The sequence below is a fragment of the Rhinopithecus roxellana genome, chromosome 6 (genome assembly GCF_007565055.1).
Source record: "Rhinopithecus roxellana isolate Shanxi Qingling chromosome 6, ASM756505v1, whole genome shotgun sequence".
NCBI classification, from domain to species: domain Eukaryota; kingdom Metazoa; phylum Chordata; class Mammalia; order Primates; family Cercopithecidae; genus Rhinopithecus; species Rhinopithecus roxellana.
Window position 1 is genome coordinate 80,274,147 of NC_044554.1, and position 15,224 is coordinate 80,289,370.

General features: G+C 48.4%; 1 protein-coding gene across 1 annotated transcript; it reads left to right on the plus strand.

The window, feature by feature from the left end:
- Positions 1 to 6,535: 6,535 nt before the first annotated feature.
- PPIA (peptidylprolyl isomerase A) lies at positions 6,536 to 11,238 on the plus strand. Its single transcript, XM_010374579.2, has 5 exons — positions 6,536 to 6,688; positions 9,466 to 9,496; positions 9,614 to 9,702; positions 9,920 to 10,092; positions 10,892 to 11,238. The coding sequence occupies exons 1-5, from the start codon at positions 6,620 to 6,622 to the stop codon at positions 11,025 to 11,027; spliced, it is 498 nt and encodes a 165-aa protein (XP_010372881.1). The 5' UTR covers positions 6,536 to 6,619; the 3' UTR covers positions 11,028 to 11,238.
- Positions 11,239 to 15,224: the final 3,986 nt, after the last annotated feature.

Consider the following 15,224-nt stretch of genomic DNA (forward strand, 5'->3'; position numbering starts at 1 on the left):
AGCCTCCTGAGTAGCTGGGACTACAGGCGCCCGCCACCTCGCCCGGCTAGTTTTTTTGTATTTTTTTTAGTAGAGACGGGGTTTCACCGTGTTAGCCAGGATGGTCTCGATCTCCTGACCTCGTGATCCGCCCGTCTCGGCCTCCCAAAGTGCTGGGATTACAGGCGTGAGCCACCGCGCCCGGCTTGTTTTGAGACAGTTTCACCATGTTGCTCAGGTTGGAGTGCAGTGGCTTGATCTTGGCTCACTGCAACCTCAACCTTCCAGGTTTAAGATATTCTCGTGCCTCAACCTCCCGAGTAGCTGGGATTACATGTGCACACCACCACACCCAGCTAATTTTTGTATTCTTAGTAGAGATGGAGTTTCACCATGTTGGCTGGCTGGTCTTGAACTCGTGACCTCAGGTGATCCGCCTGCCTCAGCCTCCCAAAGTGCTGGGATTACAGGTGTGAACCACTGTGCCTGGCTGAGAACTTGGTTTAGAATCATCTGGGAATTTAAGCCATGGGAAAGGATGAGGTTGATCTTGGAGGCTGTGTAAGCAAACAAAACAAGATCAAATGCTTAACTCTGACAGAGCAGAAATTTGTGAAAGAATTAAAGTGGAAATGGTAAAGGAAACATGAAAGAAAAGTCAAAGTCATGAAGGAAAGGAAGCTTTCCAATCAAGGTGATAAAACCTGCCTGATGCAGGCAGTGTCAGACCTGCAAAAACCACCTGGGTTTGTGGGCTGAGAGGTCACTGGTGGTCTCAGCAGAAGCGGTTTCCATTCAGCCTAGAGAGCACAGGCACTAAGCTAGGCCTTGGGCAAGAGGCACAGAGAAGACAAGTTACTACCCAAAGTCGTCTGTTTTCATAATTTTGAATACCCTAATTTTTTCTCTGGTTACCTTCTCTCTTGATCAGGCATATTTTTGAGATAAGCATTTGTTTATAAGATGCTATATGATCAGGAGCTACAGTTGATTTTCAGAGTTCTGCTTACTGGCATAGAACACCTTCAGCTAGCCAGATCAGGGCACTGTTGAGTTCAGCTGGATTTCCTTTTGGTCTGATTCATCCAAATAAGGCATGGACAGCCCCACATTCCTGAGGTTCTGTGTCTGCTGATATGTTCCACAATTAGACAGTCCAGCTCAACAGATAATGTCAGAAAAAGAACCCCTACAGTATCAGCTCCCCACTTACAAACAAAGCATGAACATTTGTATTCTTGAGTGTACATACCCTATGCCTGTGTAGATGAAATGACAAGAACTAGAACTTTACTGTGACAACGTTGACGGTGACAAAAAGGCAGGACTTCAAATAGTAGCAAGAGGGAGGACAAGTCACAAGGATGTATTCATTTATTTATTTTGAGACTAAGTCTCAGTCTGTCACCCAGGCTGGAGTGCAGTGGCGCGATTTTGGCTCACTACAACCTCCACTTCCCAGGTTCAAGCGATTCCCCTGCCTTAGCCTCCCGAGCAGCTGGGACTACAGGGGCCCACCATCACACTGGGCTAATATTTGTGTTTTTAGTAGAGACAGGGTTTCACCATGTTGGCCAGGCTGGTCTCAAACTTCTGACCTCAAGTGATCCACCCGCCTCGGCCTCCCAAAGTTCTGGGATTACAGGTATGAGCCACTGCACCCAGCCAGATGTACTTATTTTTATTTTTGAGACAGGGTCTGGCTCTGCTACCTGGGCTGGTGTGTAGTGGCACCATCATGGCCCACTGCAGCCTCAACCTCCTGGGCTCAAGTGATCCTCCCGTCTCAGCCTCCTGAGTAGCTGGGACTACAGGTGTGCACCACCCCACTGTGCTTGGCTAATTTTTATTTTTAAAAATGTTTTGACCAGGCACAGTGGCTCATGCCTGTAATCCCAGCACTTTGGGAGGCTGAGGCAGGAGGATCACCTGAGGTCGGGAGTTCAAGACCAGCCTGACCAAAATGATGAATCCCATCTCTACTAAAAACACAAAATAAGCTGGGCATGGTGGTGCATGCCTGTAATCCCAGCTACTTGGGAGGCTGAGGCAGGAGAATTGCTTTAACTCAGGAGGGAGAGGTTGCAGTGAGCCAAGATCGCGCCATTCATTGAACTCCAGCCTGGGCTACAAGAGTAAAACTCACTCTGTCTCAATAAATAAATAAATAAATAAATAAATAAATAAATAAATAAATAAATAAATAAATTAAAATAGGCCATGCATGGTGGCTCACGCCTGTAATCCCCGCACTTTGGGAGGTCGAGGTGGGCAGATCACCTGAGGTTGGGAATTTGAGACCAGCCTGACCAACATGGAGAAACCCATCTCTACTAAAAATACAAAACTGAGGCCGGGCGCGGTGGCTCAAGCCTGTAATCCCAGCACTTTGGGAGGCCGAGACGGGCGGATCACGAGGTCAGGAGATCGAGACCATCCTGGCTAACACGGTGAAACCCCATCTCTACTAAAAATACAAAAAAAAAAACTAGCCGGGCGAGGTGGCGGGCACCTGTAGTCCCAGCTACTCAGGAGGCTGAGGCAGGAGAATGGCGTAAACCCGGGAGGCGGAGCTTGCAGTGAGCTGAGATCTGGCCACTGCACTCCAGTCCGGGAGACAGAGCGAGACTCCGCCTCAAAAAAAAAAAAAAAATACAAAATTGGCCGGGCACGGTGGCTCAAGCCTGTAATCCCAGCACTTTGGGAGGCTGAGACGGGTGGATCACGAGGTCAGGAGATCGAGACCATCCTGGCTAACACGGTGAAACTCCGTCTCTACTAAAAAATACAAAAAACTAGCCGGGCGAGGTGGCGGGCGCCTGTAGTCCCAGCTACTTGGGAGGCTGAGGCAGGAGAATGGCGTAAATCCAGGAGGTGGAGCTTGCAGTGAGCTGAGATCCGGCCACTGCACTCCAGCCTGGGCAACAGAGCGAGACTCCATCTCAAAAAAAAAAAAAAAAAACAAAATTAGCTGGGAGTGATGGCGCATGCCTATAATCCCAGCTACTTGTGAGGCTGAGGCAGGAGAATTGCTTGAACCCAGCAGGCAGAGGTTGTGGTGAGCCGAGATCAAGCCATTGCACTCCAGCCTGGGCAACAAGAGCGAAACTCTGTCTCAAAGAAATAAAAATAAAAAATAAAAGAAAAAATATATTTTTTTGTAGAAGCAGGGTTTCCCTCTGTTGCCCAGGCTGGCGTCGAACTCCTGGACTCAACTGATCCTCCTGCCTTGGCCTCCCAAAGCACTAGCATTACAGGCGTGAGCAACTGCACCCAGCCTATTTATTATTCATTCATGCATTCATTTACTTTTTTTTTTTTTTGAGATAGAATCTCACCCCATCCCCCAGGCTGGAATGCAGTGGTGCGATCTCGGCTCACTGCAATCTCCGCCTCCCAAGCTTAAGCGATTCTCCTTCCTCAGCCTCCCAAGTAGCTAGGATTACAGATGCACACCACCATGCCCAGCTAATTTTTGTATTTTTAGTAGAGACAGGGTTTCACCATGTGGGTCAGGCTGGTCTTGAACTCCTGACCTCGTGATCCACCCGCCTCAGTCTCCCAAAGTGCTGGGATTACAGGCGTGAGCCACCATGCCTGGTCCTAATTTTTGTACTTTTTAGTAGAGATGGGTTTTCCCTGTGTTGGCCAGGCTAGTTTCGAACTCCTGGCCTCAAGTGACCCACTTACCTCAGCCTCCCAAAGTGCTGCAATTACAGCGTGAGCCACCATACCCAGACCTGCCCAGCTAATTTTTGTATTTTTAGTAGAGATGGGGTTTCACTATGTTGTCCAAGCTGGTCTTGAACTACTGACCTCAAATGACCCACCCGCCTCTGCCTCCCAAAGTGCTGGGATTACAGGCATGAGCCACCTCGCCCAGCCTCACTCATTTACTTCTTAGGAGGAGTTCCTAACTGCTCTAGGTTTTACGACGGAGGAGAGAGAAATTGAAAGAATTTATGCCTGAAGGCCTCGGGCAATCTGTTTCAGTGTCAGATGAGGACAGGTGGCTTCCTTAAGATCACAAAGCATTAAATGATGTGGAGTAGGGGAGAAAAAAGCAGCTTCCAGTTTGGGTTTGCTAACACTCATAAGCGATTACTCTGAACAAGAAGCCAGAGCCTTACTTTACACATCTGTAAAATGGGGATAATGGGATGGTTGTGAGAACAAAACAACATACTCTAAATTTCTAACACAGGCTGGGCATGGCGGATCACAGCTGTAATGCCGTAATTTTTGGAGGCCAAGGTGGGAGAATCCTTTAAGCCCTGGAGTTTGAGACCAGCCCTGACAACACAGCCAGAACCAGTTTCTGTAAAAAATTTTAAATTAGCTGGCACAGTGGCTTGTGCCTTCAGTCCCAGACATTTGGGAGGCTGAGGAGGGAGGATTGCTTGAGTCCAAGGGTTCGAGGTTACAGTGAGCTAGGATTGCACCACTGCACTCCAGACTAACAACAGAGTGAGACCCTATCTCGAATAAATAGATTGCTAACACGTTGGCTCACGGTTATTAACAACAGTGGCAAGAGGCCAGAAACTGTACTTCATCTATCAGATGAATTCTCATTTTTGTCTCACCACAGCCCTATCCTGGTTGTGCAGATGAAGAAACTGAGTTTTAGAAACATTAAATAACATCCAGGTGCAGCAGCTCACGCCTATAATCCCAGTACTTTTGGGAGGGTGAGGCAAGCGGATCGAGACCAGCCTGGGCAATGTGGCGAAACCCCATCTTTACAATACACCCACAAACAAAATGAGCTGGGTGTGGATACATGCCTGTAGTCCCAGCTACTCAGGAGGCTAAGGTGGGACGCTCGCTTAAGCCAAGGGAAGGGGAGGTTGCAGTGAGCCAATAACACACCACTGCACTTCCAGTCTAGGTGAGAGTGAGACCTTGTCTCAAAGAAAGAAAAAGAAACGTTAAATAATATCCTTAATATTGCAACTTAAGTGACAGCCCAGGATATATCAATTTCCTTGTAAGGTTTTCTGAACATAACGCCAGTCACATAAGTGCATTTTATTTTATATTTTTGTTTATTTGAGACGGAGTCTCTCTCTGTCTCCCAGGCTGGAGTGCAGTGGCGCAATCTTTGCTCACTGCAACCTCCCTCTCCTGGGTTCCAGCGATTCTCCTGCCTCAGCTTCCCGAGGCGGTAGCTGGCACTACAGGTGCGCGCCACCATGCCCGGCTAATTTTGTATTTTTAGTAGATATGGGGTTTCACCATGTTGTGCAGGCTGGTCTCGAATTCCTGACCTCAGGTGATCCTCCCACCTCGGCCTCCCAAGTGCTGAGATTACAGGCGTGATCCACCACGCACGGCCTATTTTATTTTTTGAGACAGGGTCACACTCTGTCGTTCTGGCTGGAATGCAGTGATGCGATCACTGCCCGCTACAGCCTCGACCTCCGGGCTCAAGCAATCCTCCCCTACCAGCCTCCTGAGTAGCGAGCGCCACTACGCCCAGCTAATTTTTATTTTTTTATTTTTTGTAGACAGGGTGTCTAAGATGCCCAGGCTGGTGGCTGGTGTCAAACTCCTAAGCTGAAGAGATCCTCCCCGGCCTTGGCCTCCTGGCGTCCTAAAGCACCAGGCATGAGCCACCGCGCCTGGCCTACAAGTGTATTTTAATAAAAGTATTATTAATGTCTTTACCTGAAAAAATTCGCTTTTAAATTGTGACTTATCTTTCACCCAGAAATCAAAGCACAATTCAGTCCTGAGGCGGGGACGGTGGGAGCTGGGCGGGGTGAGGGCGGGGAAGGACCAGGAGCAGAGATTCAAAAAGAGTAAGAAAGAGGGCAAAACGTGCACAATGCATCTTCACAGGTAAGATCCTTGCCAGGCTCCTGTTTTAATGGCTTCCTCCTGAAGAAGACTCAAGCAGAGTGTAAGATATTTTAGGAAAGTAGGGCATTTTGAAGGTATTTCATAATCTTTCAAAACCGGAGACTGCTCCTGTCCCACCTCGTTAGAGAAAACAGCGATGCTCAAAGGCAACCTCCTTCCTGACACTGCCTGGTCGGAAGCGACGCGGTGGTCGCCTGCACGGAATGCGGACGCAAGGCTGCTCCTCGGCCTCGGGGACGCGTTATCCCCATTTCCGCTCGCGGAGGCGCAGGGTCCGGGCGCGGGACCCCAGTCGACCTTGACTGGCGGCGCGACCTTGAGACCTGCATTCGCCTCAGTTACCCTCTCTGTGCAATGGGGAGACGCGCCTCATCGCTTGACAACGGCCGAAGAGCTGCCGCGCTTCCGTCTCCCGCGTGCGCGCGCGCCAAGCTGCCCACCCCCGTTCCGCACTGACCCTCCCCCATGCCCCGCGCCCCGCACTGCCGCCCCGCCCCGAGTCCCATGCCGCAGCCACCGCGACGGAGCCCGCGGGCGGGAACCTGCCTCCGCGCGTTAGCGCGCAGGCGCACCTCCTGTGTCGTCCCCACCAGCGCCGATTCCGTCCATAGGCCAGCTGCACTGTCACTCTGACGAAGTCGCAGATGCGATTGGCCAGGACGGAGGCGCGAGACCGGGCTGCGGGCGGGGCCGAACCTGGTATAAAAGGGGCGGGAGGCCAGGCTCGTGCCGCTTTGCAGACGCTGCCGCCGAGGAAATTCTTGTAGTACTAGCCATGGTCAACCCTACCGTGTTCTTCGACATTGCCGTCGACGGCGAGCCCTTGGGCCGCGTCTCCTTCGAGGTCGGGCATGCGGCGGCGTGCGGGAATGGGGCCCAGAAAGCGGGCCGAGGTCGGGGTGGGTGGTGGCGCCCCGAAGGCCCGGGCGCGGGGCGACCCTTCTGGAGGGGCTAGCGCGGGCGGGCAGCGGCGCCATTTCCTGACTAGGGGCCATTTTGGGAGGTCCGCGAGACGCGGGGAGGAGGCCGGGGCGGTGGCGGACAAAGGCAGGCGGGGCGGCTGCGCGGCTGTTGGGGGAGGGGGCCCGCGTCCGCCCGCCTGCCCCATGTGGCCGCGCCCTGTCCTGCCCGACGCACGTGCTTGGCGGCCGCGCTCAGGCCGGCGCCTTGAGAGCCGTTGGGCTCCGCCCTAGCTCGGCCTGGGCGTCGCAGACCGGAGCCAGAAGCGCGCTCACGACCGCTTTCCTGGGAAGCTGCTCCTCGGCAGGCACGGGTGCTTTACATCTTGAGCTGGGAAGCTGCTTGCTTGAGGGTTTTTCTGAAGGATCGAGGCGCGGTGTGAGCCCGTCTATGCTCAGTCCTTCTGTAGATCCCGGGAGGCCATGCTATAAAAGGAGATAATGCTGGGATGTGATAGATTGCCGCTTAAAGTGTCTTCCATTTGGATAAAGTAGGAATATTTATACATGAGCCCCAAACGTCCGCCCGTGTCCCCCACCCCCAAGCGGAAATGTGAAAATGGGCCCTGCCTTTGCTGGTGCCCAAGGACCGCCTTCCACTGCAGTGACGGCGTTGGCGGGGGAGGCGCTCTTGAGCCCCTGCCGATTGTCCCTTTGCCTACCAGGCAAGTGGCGACTGGCCACAAGGCAGGCCTCTTTCGACCAAGGTGGATTACCAGTGATTACCTAATTAGTTTTGAGATCGTTAAATGAGTTCTTAAAGATCAGTTGTAATTACAGCATATCTAAACTTGGCGCATGTCTTAAAAGTTAAATAGAGTGCGATTCCATTCCAGTTAACATGGATAGACCTTAGAGAGTAGCGAAATAGGATATTAGTGATTTTATTTCTTTTCTTTTTCTTTTTTTTTTTTTTTTGAGACGGAGTCTCGCTCTGTCGCCCAGGCTGGAGTGCAGTGGCCGGATCTCAGCTCACTGCAAGCTCTGCCTCCCGGGTTCACGCCATTCTCCTGCCTCAGCCTCCCGAGTAGCTGGAACTACAGGCGCCCGCCACTTCGCCCGGCTAGTTTTTTGTATTTTTTAGTAGAGCCGGGGTTTCACCGTGTTAGCCAGGATGGTCTCGATCTCCTGACCTCGTGATCCGCCCGTCTCGGCCTCCCAAAGTGCTGGGATTACAGGCTTGAGCCACCGCGCCCGGCCGGCTGATTTTATTTCTTTAAACCACATCTCAAAAGGCTACCAGATCGATCCTCATGCAGTCTTCGTGAGGACAGGGCGGTTTCCTTGTTGCCTACCCTGTCCGTAGTGCCTGGCACTTAGTAGGCACTGAAACACTGCATGTTAATCCACACCCCACCCCACCTATGACTGTAGTCAAAGCTGGTAAGTGACAAGGGCTTTCGTGGAAACTTGGCCTGACCTAATACTGAGCGTCAGGTTACCCAGAGAGCTTGAGGGAAGTGAGAAAGGACTTGCAGGTCTTGGTGAGAATGGAGGGGTAACTGCCAATAAGGGCTTTGGGTTTGGCGAAAGTCTGAAAGGGAAGCCATAGTAACTTAAATTTACCGACTACAAAGCTCTGAGAAAAGCTGATGTTTTAAAAAAGACCATACGTTCTAGGTACAAATACCTAAAAACGAAAAAAATAAGTACGTTGGCCAGGCGCGGTGGCCCACACCTGTAATCCCAGCACTTTGGGAGTCCGAGGCGGGCGGATAACGAGGTCAGGAGACCGAGACCATCCCGACCAACATGGTGAAACCCCCACCTCTATTAAACATACAAAAATTAGCTGGTCGTGGTGGCACTTGCCTGTAATCCCAGCTACTCCGGAGGCTGAGGCAAGGAGAATCGCTTGAACCCGGGAGTCGGAGGTTGGAGTGAACCACTGCACTCCAGCCTGGGGACAGAGCGAGACTCTGTCTCAAAAAAAAAAAAAGTACATTGCTGTAAGAGAAATGTACACGGATACTAATAGTTAATTTAGTCACATCTCTGGAATAGCTTATAAAATGCTACTTTTAAACAAGCTGTTTTTATGAAAGGGCTTGTAAATGTTTGTGGTATTTAAGCTACCTCTCTAACCATAATGTATCATACATTCAAGAAAGGTTCAAAACCAGATATACTAGAAACCAATCTTTATTTTTTACCCCACTACTAGGTAAGGGGCCTGGAAACCAAGAAGTGACTGCTCATCTAATCCATAAAGCTATGTTAACAGATTGGAGGTAGTAGCATTTTCATTACGAGTGGCTAAAAACAACAGCTATTTACCCCTGATCATGCAGCAGTGCTTGCTCTTCCTTAGAATTTTGCCTTTAGGTTCTAGCTCAAGTTGGGGGGTGGTGATAGACATTTAAGAAGCCATATATCTTTTCAGAAGTAGGTGTGATGTACTAAAAGTTTGAGACACTTTCTAGAAGTCTCACTATTTAAGTCATGACTAGTTCTGGATTTTTGGCATGTCTTCGGGTTTCATGTTTCTTAACCCAACTGCCTGCAGGGCCTTATGGCTGTCAGGAGCAGTTCTCAGGATTAAAGTAATTACTGAAGAAGTATTCTAGTGAGAAAATGAATTTTTGACTCAGAAGCCCCTAAAGGCATGGGTACTAAGCAACACAATAAGCAGATGTTAATTAACTGTAATTTTCTCTTACAGCTGTTTGCAGACAAGGTTCCAAAGACAGCAGGTTGGTCCATTTTCTAAGTTTAACAAAGATGTTCCAATTGTGACAATTTGTGTGTGTAAATATATGTATATGTTAATGTATGTGTGTATATATGTGTTTTAATTTTTTTTTAAACAGAAAATTTTCGTGCTCTGAGCACTGGAGAGAAAGGATTTGGTTATAAGGGTTCCTGCTTTCACAGAATTATTCCAGGGTTTATGTGTCAGGTACGAAATTTACTGAATTTTATTTTATTTGGGTTGCTCCCTTCATTTGGTATTGAGCCAGAATATTTCAGAATACACATACCTGAGCTGTTACTCTTAATATTTTGGTTCTATTTAACCCTTCTATTCAGTTTGAACTTGGTTTTAAAGTTTGAACCTTGCAGATTTGGCACACTTTATGGTTGTCAGAAGTGACAGTTTTCCTATATGTTGACAGGGTGGTGACTTCACACGCCATAATGGCACTGGTGGCAAGTCCATCTATGGGGAGAAATTTGAAGATGAGAACTTCATCCTAAAGCATACAGGTCCTGGCATCTTGTCCATGGCAAATGCTGGACCCAACACAAATGGTTCCCAGTTTTTCATCTGCACTGCCAAGACTGAGTGGTAAGGGTACAACATGGCACACTAACCACCTGACTAAATGAAAATTTGCCCTGGAAGGGAACAGAACAAACACTAGTTGTTTTCTTCAACTTTTCCTTCCATAGACATTTTCATCCCTAAGATACTAGAAGAGCATACATAGCTACAAATACAGTCAATGTGATACAGAATGCCAGATACTATAATAGAAACTGAGTGCTTAGCTGGGCGGTTCAGTTAAGTGCGACTTTTTTTTTTTTTTTTTTTTTTTTTTTTTTTTTTTTCTGGAGACTGTCTCCCAGGTTGGAGTGCAATGGGGTGCCCTCAGCTCACTGCAACCTCCTCCCAGGTTCAAGCGATTCTTCTGCCTCAGCCTCCCGAGTAACTGGGACTACAGGCATGCACCACCACTCCCAGCTAATTGTTGTATTATTAGTAAAGCGGGGGTTTACCATGTTGGCCAGGCTGGTCTCGAATTCCTGGGCTCGAGTGATCTGCCTGGCTTGACATCCCAAAGTGCTGGGATTACAGGCATGAGCCACTGTGCCAGGCCAATTAAGTGCTACTTTTATGTTACTATTAATAACGTGATTGATTGGGTTTTTTTTGTTTTGTTGTGTTTATTTTTTGTGGGGGGGGAGCACTTCATTCTATATGTGTAACTCTTCAATGGTAATTGGAGAATCGTATGTTTAATGACATTTACTACAAAAGGTTTTAGTTAAAAAAAAAAAAAACTACCTTTCTTGTCTTGGTTCATGACACATGGACACTGCTTGTTTGTGGTCGCCAATCATAGTGATTGTTCTTCCCTTTCAAGGTTGGATGGCAAGCATGTGGTCTTTGGCAAAGTGAAAGAAGGCATGAATATTGTGGAGGCCATGGAGCGCTTTGGGTCCAGGAATGGCAAGACCAGCAAGAAGATCACCATTGCTGACTGTGGACAACTCGAATAAGTTTGACTTGTGTTTTATCTTAACCACCAGACCATTCCTTCTGTAGCTCAGGAGAGCACCCCTCCACCCCATTTGCTCGCAGTATCCTAGAATCTTTGTGCTCTCGCTGCAGTTCCCTTTGGGTTCCATGTTTTCCTTGTTCTCTCCCATGCCTAGCTGGATTGCAGAGTTAAGTTTATGATTATGAAATAAAAACTAAATAACAATTGTCTGTCCTTGTTTGAGTTAGAGTGTTGATGTAGGCTTTATTTTAAGCAGTAATGGGTTACTTCTGAAACATCACTTGTTTGCTTAATTCTACATAATACTTAGATTTTTTTCTTACTTTCCAGACCCAGGAAGTCTCAATGTTTGTTGAGTAGAATATTTAAAATGTAGGCAGCAGCTGGGCATGGTGGCTCACTGTAATGTATTACCTGAGGCAGAAGACCACCTTAGGGCAGGAGTCAAGATCAGCCTGAGCAACATAGCGAGATGCTGGCTCTACAAAAAAAGAATTAGCCAGGCCTGGTGGTGCATGCCTAGTCCTAGCTGATCTGGAGGCTGACATGGGAGGATTGCTTGAGCCCTTGAGCTAAATGATCATAGCTGTGGTGAGCTATGATCATACCACTGTACTCCAGCCTGGATGTCACAGTGAGACCCTGTCTCTTAAAGGTAGGCAAGAGGCAGGAGAAGCAAGGAGCCAGAAATAAGAGTTTGGACCAGTATGTACTGAGTTCATGCATTTTTTTTTCCCCCTGGACTGCAGTGGCGCCATCTCAGCTTACTGCAGCCTCCACCTCCTGGGTTCAAGTGATTTTTGTGCCTCAGCTTCCTGAGTAGCTGGGATTACAGGCGTGTACCACCATACCCAGCTAATTTTTGTGTTTTTAGTACATACGGGGTTTCATCATTTTGACCAGGCTGTTCTCAAACTCTTGACCTCAGCTGATGCACCTGCCTTGGCCTCCCAAACTGCCGAGATTTATAGGTGTGAGCCACCGCACCCGACCTCAGTTTCTATAACAAAGCTAAGCTTGAACACTTGGTGTTGAGGGAAGCATATTGGGCTTTAGTCTGTAGGTCAAGTTTATACATCTTTTAATTACGGTGGAGTTCCATGTAGAGTCTGAGAAGCTAGGTACTTGCTGCAGTCAGTCTCCCTGCAGAGGGTTAAGGCCCAGACTGCAGTGACGAGGTTCTGCTTTTAGCATATAGAGCCTCTCCCTAGCTTTGGTTATGGAGACTTTGAGGTTTTCCAAACCTGACCAATTTAACATAAGGTCTGGTCAAAGGGATACCCTTCCCATTAAGGACTTGGTTTCTCATGAAGTTATATGTACAGTGCTTGCTGGCAATTAGATGTGTAGGTTTAACAGTACATGTCAGAACAATCTAAGCTGAGAAAACCCCTTCACTGCCCACCTTAACCTCTAGGGTTCTTAACCCAGCAATCAAGTTTGCCTATCCTAAAGGTGTCAGATTTGATCATTTGGTGTGTTCTGCAATTTTTATTTTACTGTCTGTTTCCTTCTTTGTGAATTACCACACCACCACCACTTGCACATCTCAGTCCTGTATGTTTGTTTACGTATTCCCTGGGTGATAACATTCAATGTCTTAATGTACTTGTGGCTCAGGCCTGAGCACAAGGTGGAAATAAACATCAAATATCCTTTCATTATCCCTATTTCCTTATTCCATTAGTTAACAGGATAGTTGTCTCACCACAACAAGTCATTAACTGCTTTTATTCATCCAAGTATTGAACAACTTTTTTGAGACAGGGTTTGGCTCTTGTTGCCCAGGCTGGAGGGCAATAGCACTACCTCCGCTCACTGCATCCTCTGCCTTCCGAGTTCAAACAATTCTCCTGTCTCAGCCTCCCAAGTAGCTGGGATTACAGGTGTGCGCCACCACACCCAGCTAATGTTTTGTGTTTTTAGTGGAGTAGGGGTTTGCCATGTTGGCCAGGCTGGTTTCAAACAGACCTCAGGCAATCCGCCCACCTCGGCTTCCCAAAGTTCTAGGATTTCAAGCGTGAGCCACTACGCCCAGCCCCATCTCTTTAAAAAAAAAAACAAAAAATTTCTCTGGTGCCCAGCATGGTTCCTGACATCTGGTATTAGAGTTCAATACTTCGGGCGTAGGTAATCTCAGCACTTTGGGAGGCCAAGGCAGGCAGATTACCTGAGGCCAGTGATTTGAGACCAGCCTGGCCAACATAAACCCCGTCTGTACTAAAAATACAAAAATTATATGGTCATGGTGGCACATTTCTATAATCCCAGCTACTTGGGAGGCTGAGGCAGGAGAATTGCTTGAACCCAGGAAGCACAGTGAGCCAAGACCGTGCCACTGCACTCCAGCCTGGGAGACAGAATGAGAGACTCTGTCTCAAAAAAAAAAAAAAAAAAAAAAAAAAAAAATGGGTCCTGCTGTGGTGGCTCATACCTGTAATCCTAGCATTTTGGGAGGCCAAGGCCTGAGGACTTTGAGCCAAGGAGTTTGAGACCAGCCTGGGCAATATGGGGGGGCCCTGACTCTACAAATAAAATAAGCTGGGACGCCAGGCATGGTGGCTCACGCCTGTAATCCCAGCACTTTGGGAGGCTGAGGCAGGCGGATCACGAGGTCAGGAGATCGAGACCATCCTGGCTAACACAGTGAAACCCTATCTTGACTAAAAATACAAAAAATTAGCCGGGCGTGGTGGTGGGCACCTGTAGTCCCAGCTACTCAGGAGGCTGAGACGGAAGAATGGTGTGAACCTGGGACGCGGAGCTTGCAGTGAGCCGAGATGACGCCACTGCACTTCAGCCTGGGCGACAGTGAGACTCTGTCTCAAAAAGAAAAAAACTGGCCTCAAGCAATCCTCCCGCCTCCATTTCCCAATGTGCTGGGGTTACAGGTGTGACCCACCATGCCCAACCGCTGGGAAGATAATTATGTGCCAAAGTAGACAATATTCTCCCTCAACAGACCTTTTGAAAGGAAGACCAGGCCAGGCACCATGGCTCACACCTGTAATCCCAGCACTTTGGGAGGCCAAGGTAGGTGGATCAGCTGAGGTCAGGAGTTTGTGACCAGCCTGACCAACATGGTGAAACTCCATCTCTACTAATAACACAAAAAATTAGCCTGTAATCCCAGCTACTCGGGAGGTGGACATTGCAGTGAGCCGAGATCGCACCACTGCACTCCAGCCTGGGCAAAAGAGCAAAACTCCGTCTAAAAAAAAGGGAAGGTGAGTCAGATGCCAAGTTGGTAACCTGTCATCAGCATGTGTAGTAAGATTTGACCTGGTCAGAAGGTCTCAAATGGCTACCCTGAGAAAGAAGTGGTTCTTGGAATAAAAGTAATCAGGAAAACCCATCATTTTTCTGGTGGTTGGAGGCTGTCATGGAAACCCTTAGGAAACTTACAAGCTGAGAGGCGGGAGTTTGCCTAGACCACGCTGAGAACTGAATTTGCTGTATATATCCGTGCCTTACACAGTGAATAAGAAGATACTCAGGGCTGGGCACAGTGGCTCACACCTGTAATCCCAGCACTTTCGGAGCCCGAGGTAGGTGGATCACCTGAGTCCAGGAATTCAAGACCAGCCTAACCAACATGGTGAAACCTCGTCTCTACTAACAATACAAAAATTAGCCAGGCATGGTGGCACGTGCCTGTAATCCCAGCTACTTAGGAGTCTTGAGGCAAGAGAATCGCTTGAACCTGGGAGGCAGAAGTTGCAGTGAGTCGAAATTGGCCCCATTGCACTCCAGCCTGGGCAACAGAGTGAGACTCCGTCTCAAAAAAAAAAAAAAAGATACTCAGCCCAGCTCGGTGGCTCACTCCTGTAATTCTAACACTTCGGAAAGCTGAGGCAGGTGGATCATCACCTGAGGTCAGGAGTTTGAGACCACCCTGGACAACATGGTGAAACCCCGTCTCTACTAAAAATATAAAAATTAGCTAGGCATAGTGGCATGCACCTGTAATCCCAACTACTTGGAAGACTGAGGCACAAGAATCACTTGAACTCGGGAGGCGGAGGTTGCAGTGAGCCGAGATTGTGACACTGCACTCCAGACTGGGTGACAGAGCAAGACTCCAGCTCAAAAAAAAAAGAAAAAAATATATACTCTGCTTCACAGGGTTGTGGGGATTAAATATGAAGTACTTAGAAGAGTGGTTAGCACATGGTACATGCATGAACAGTTCTGT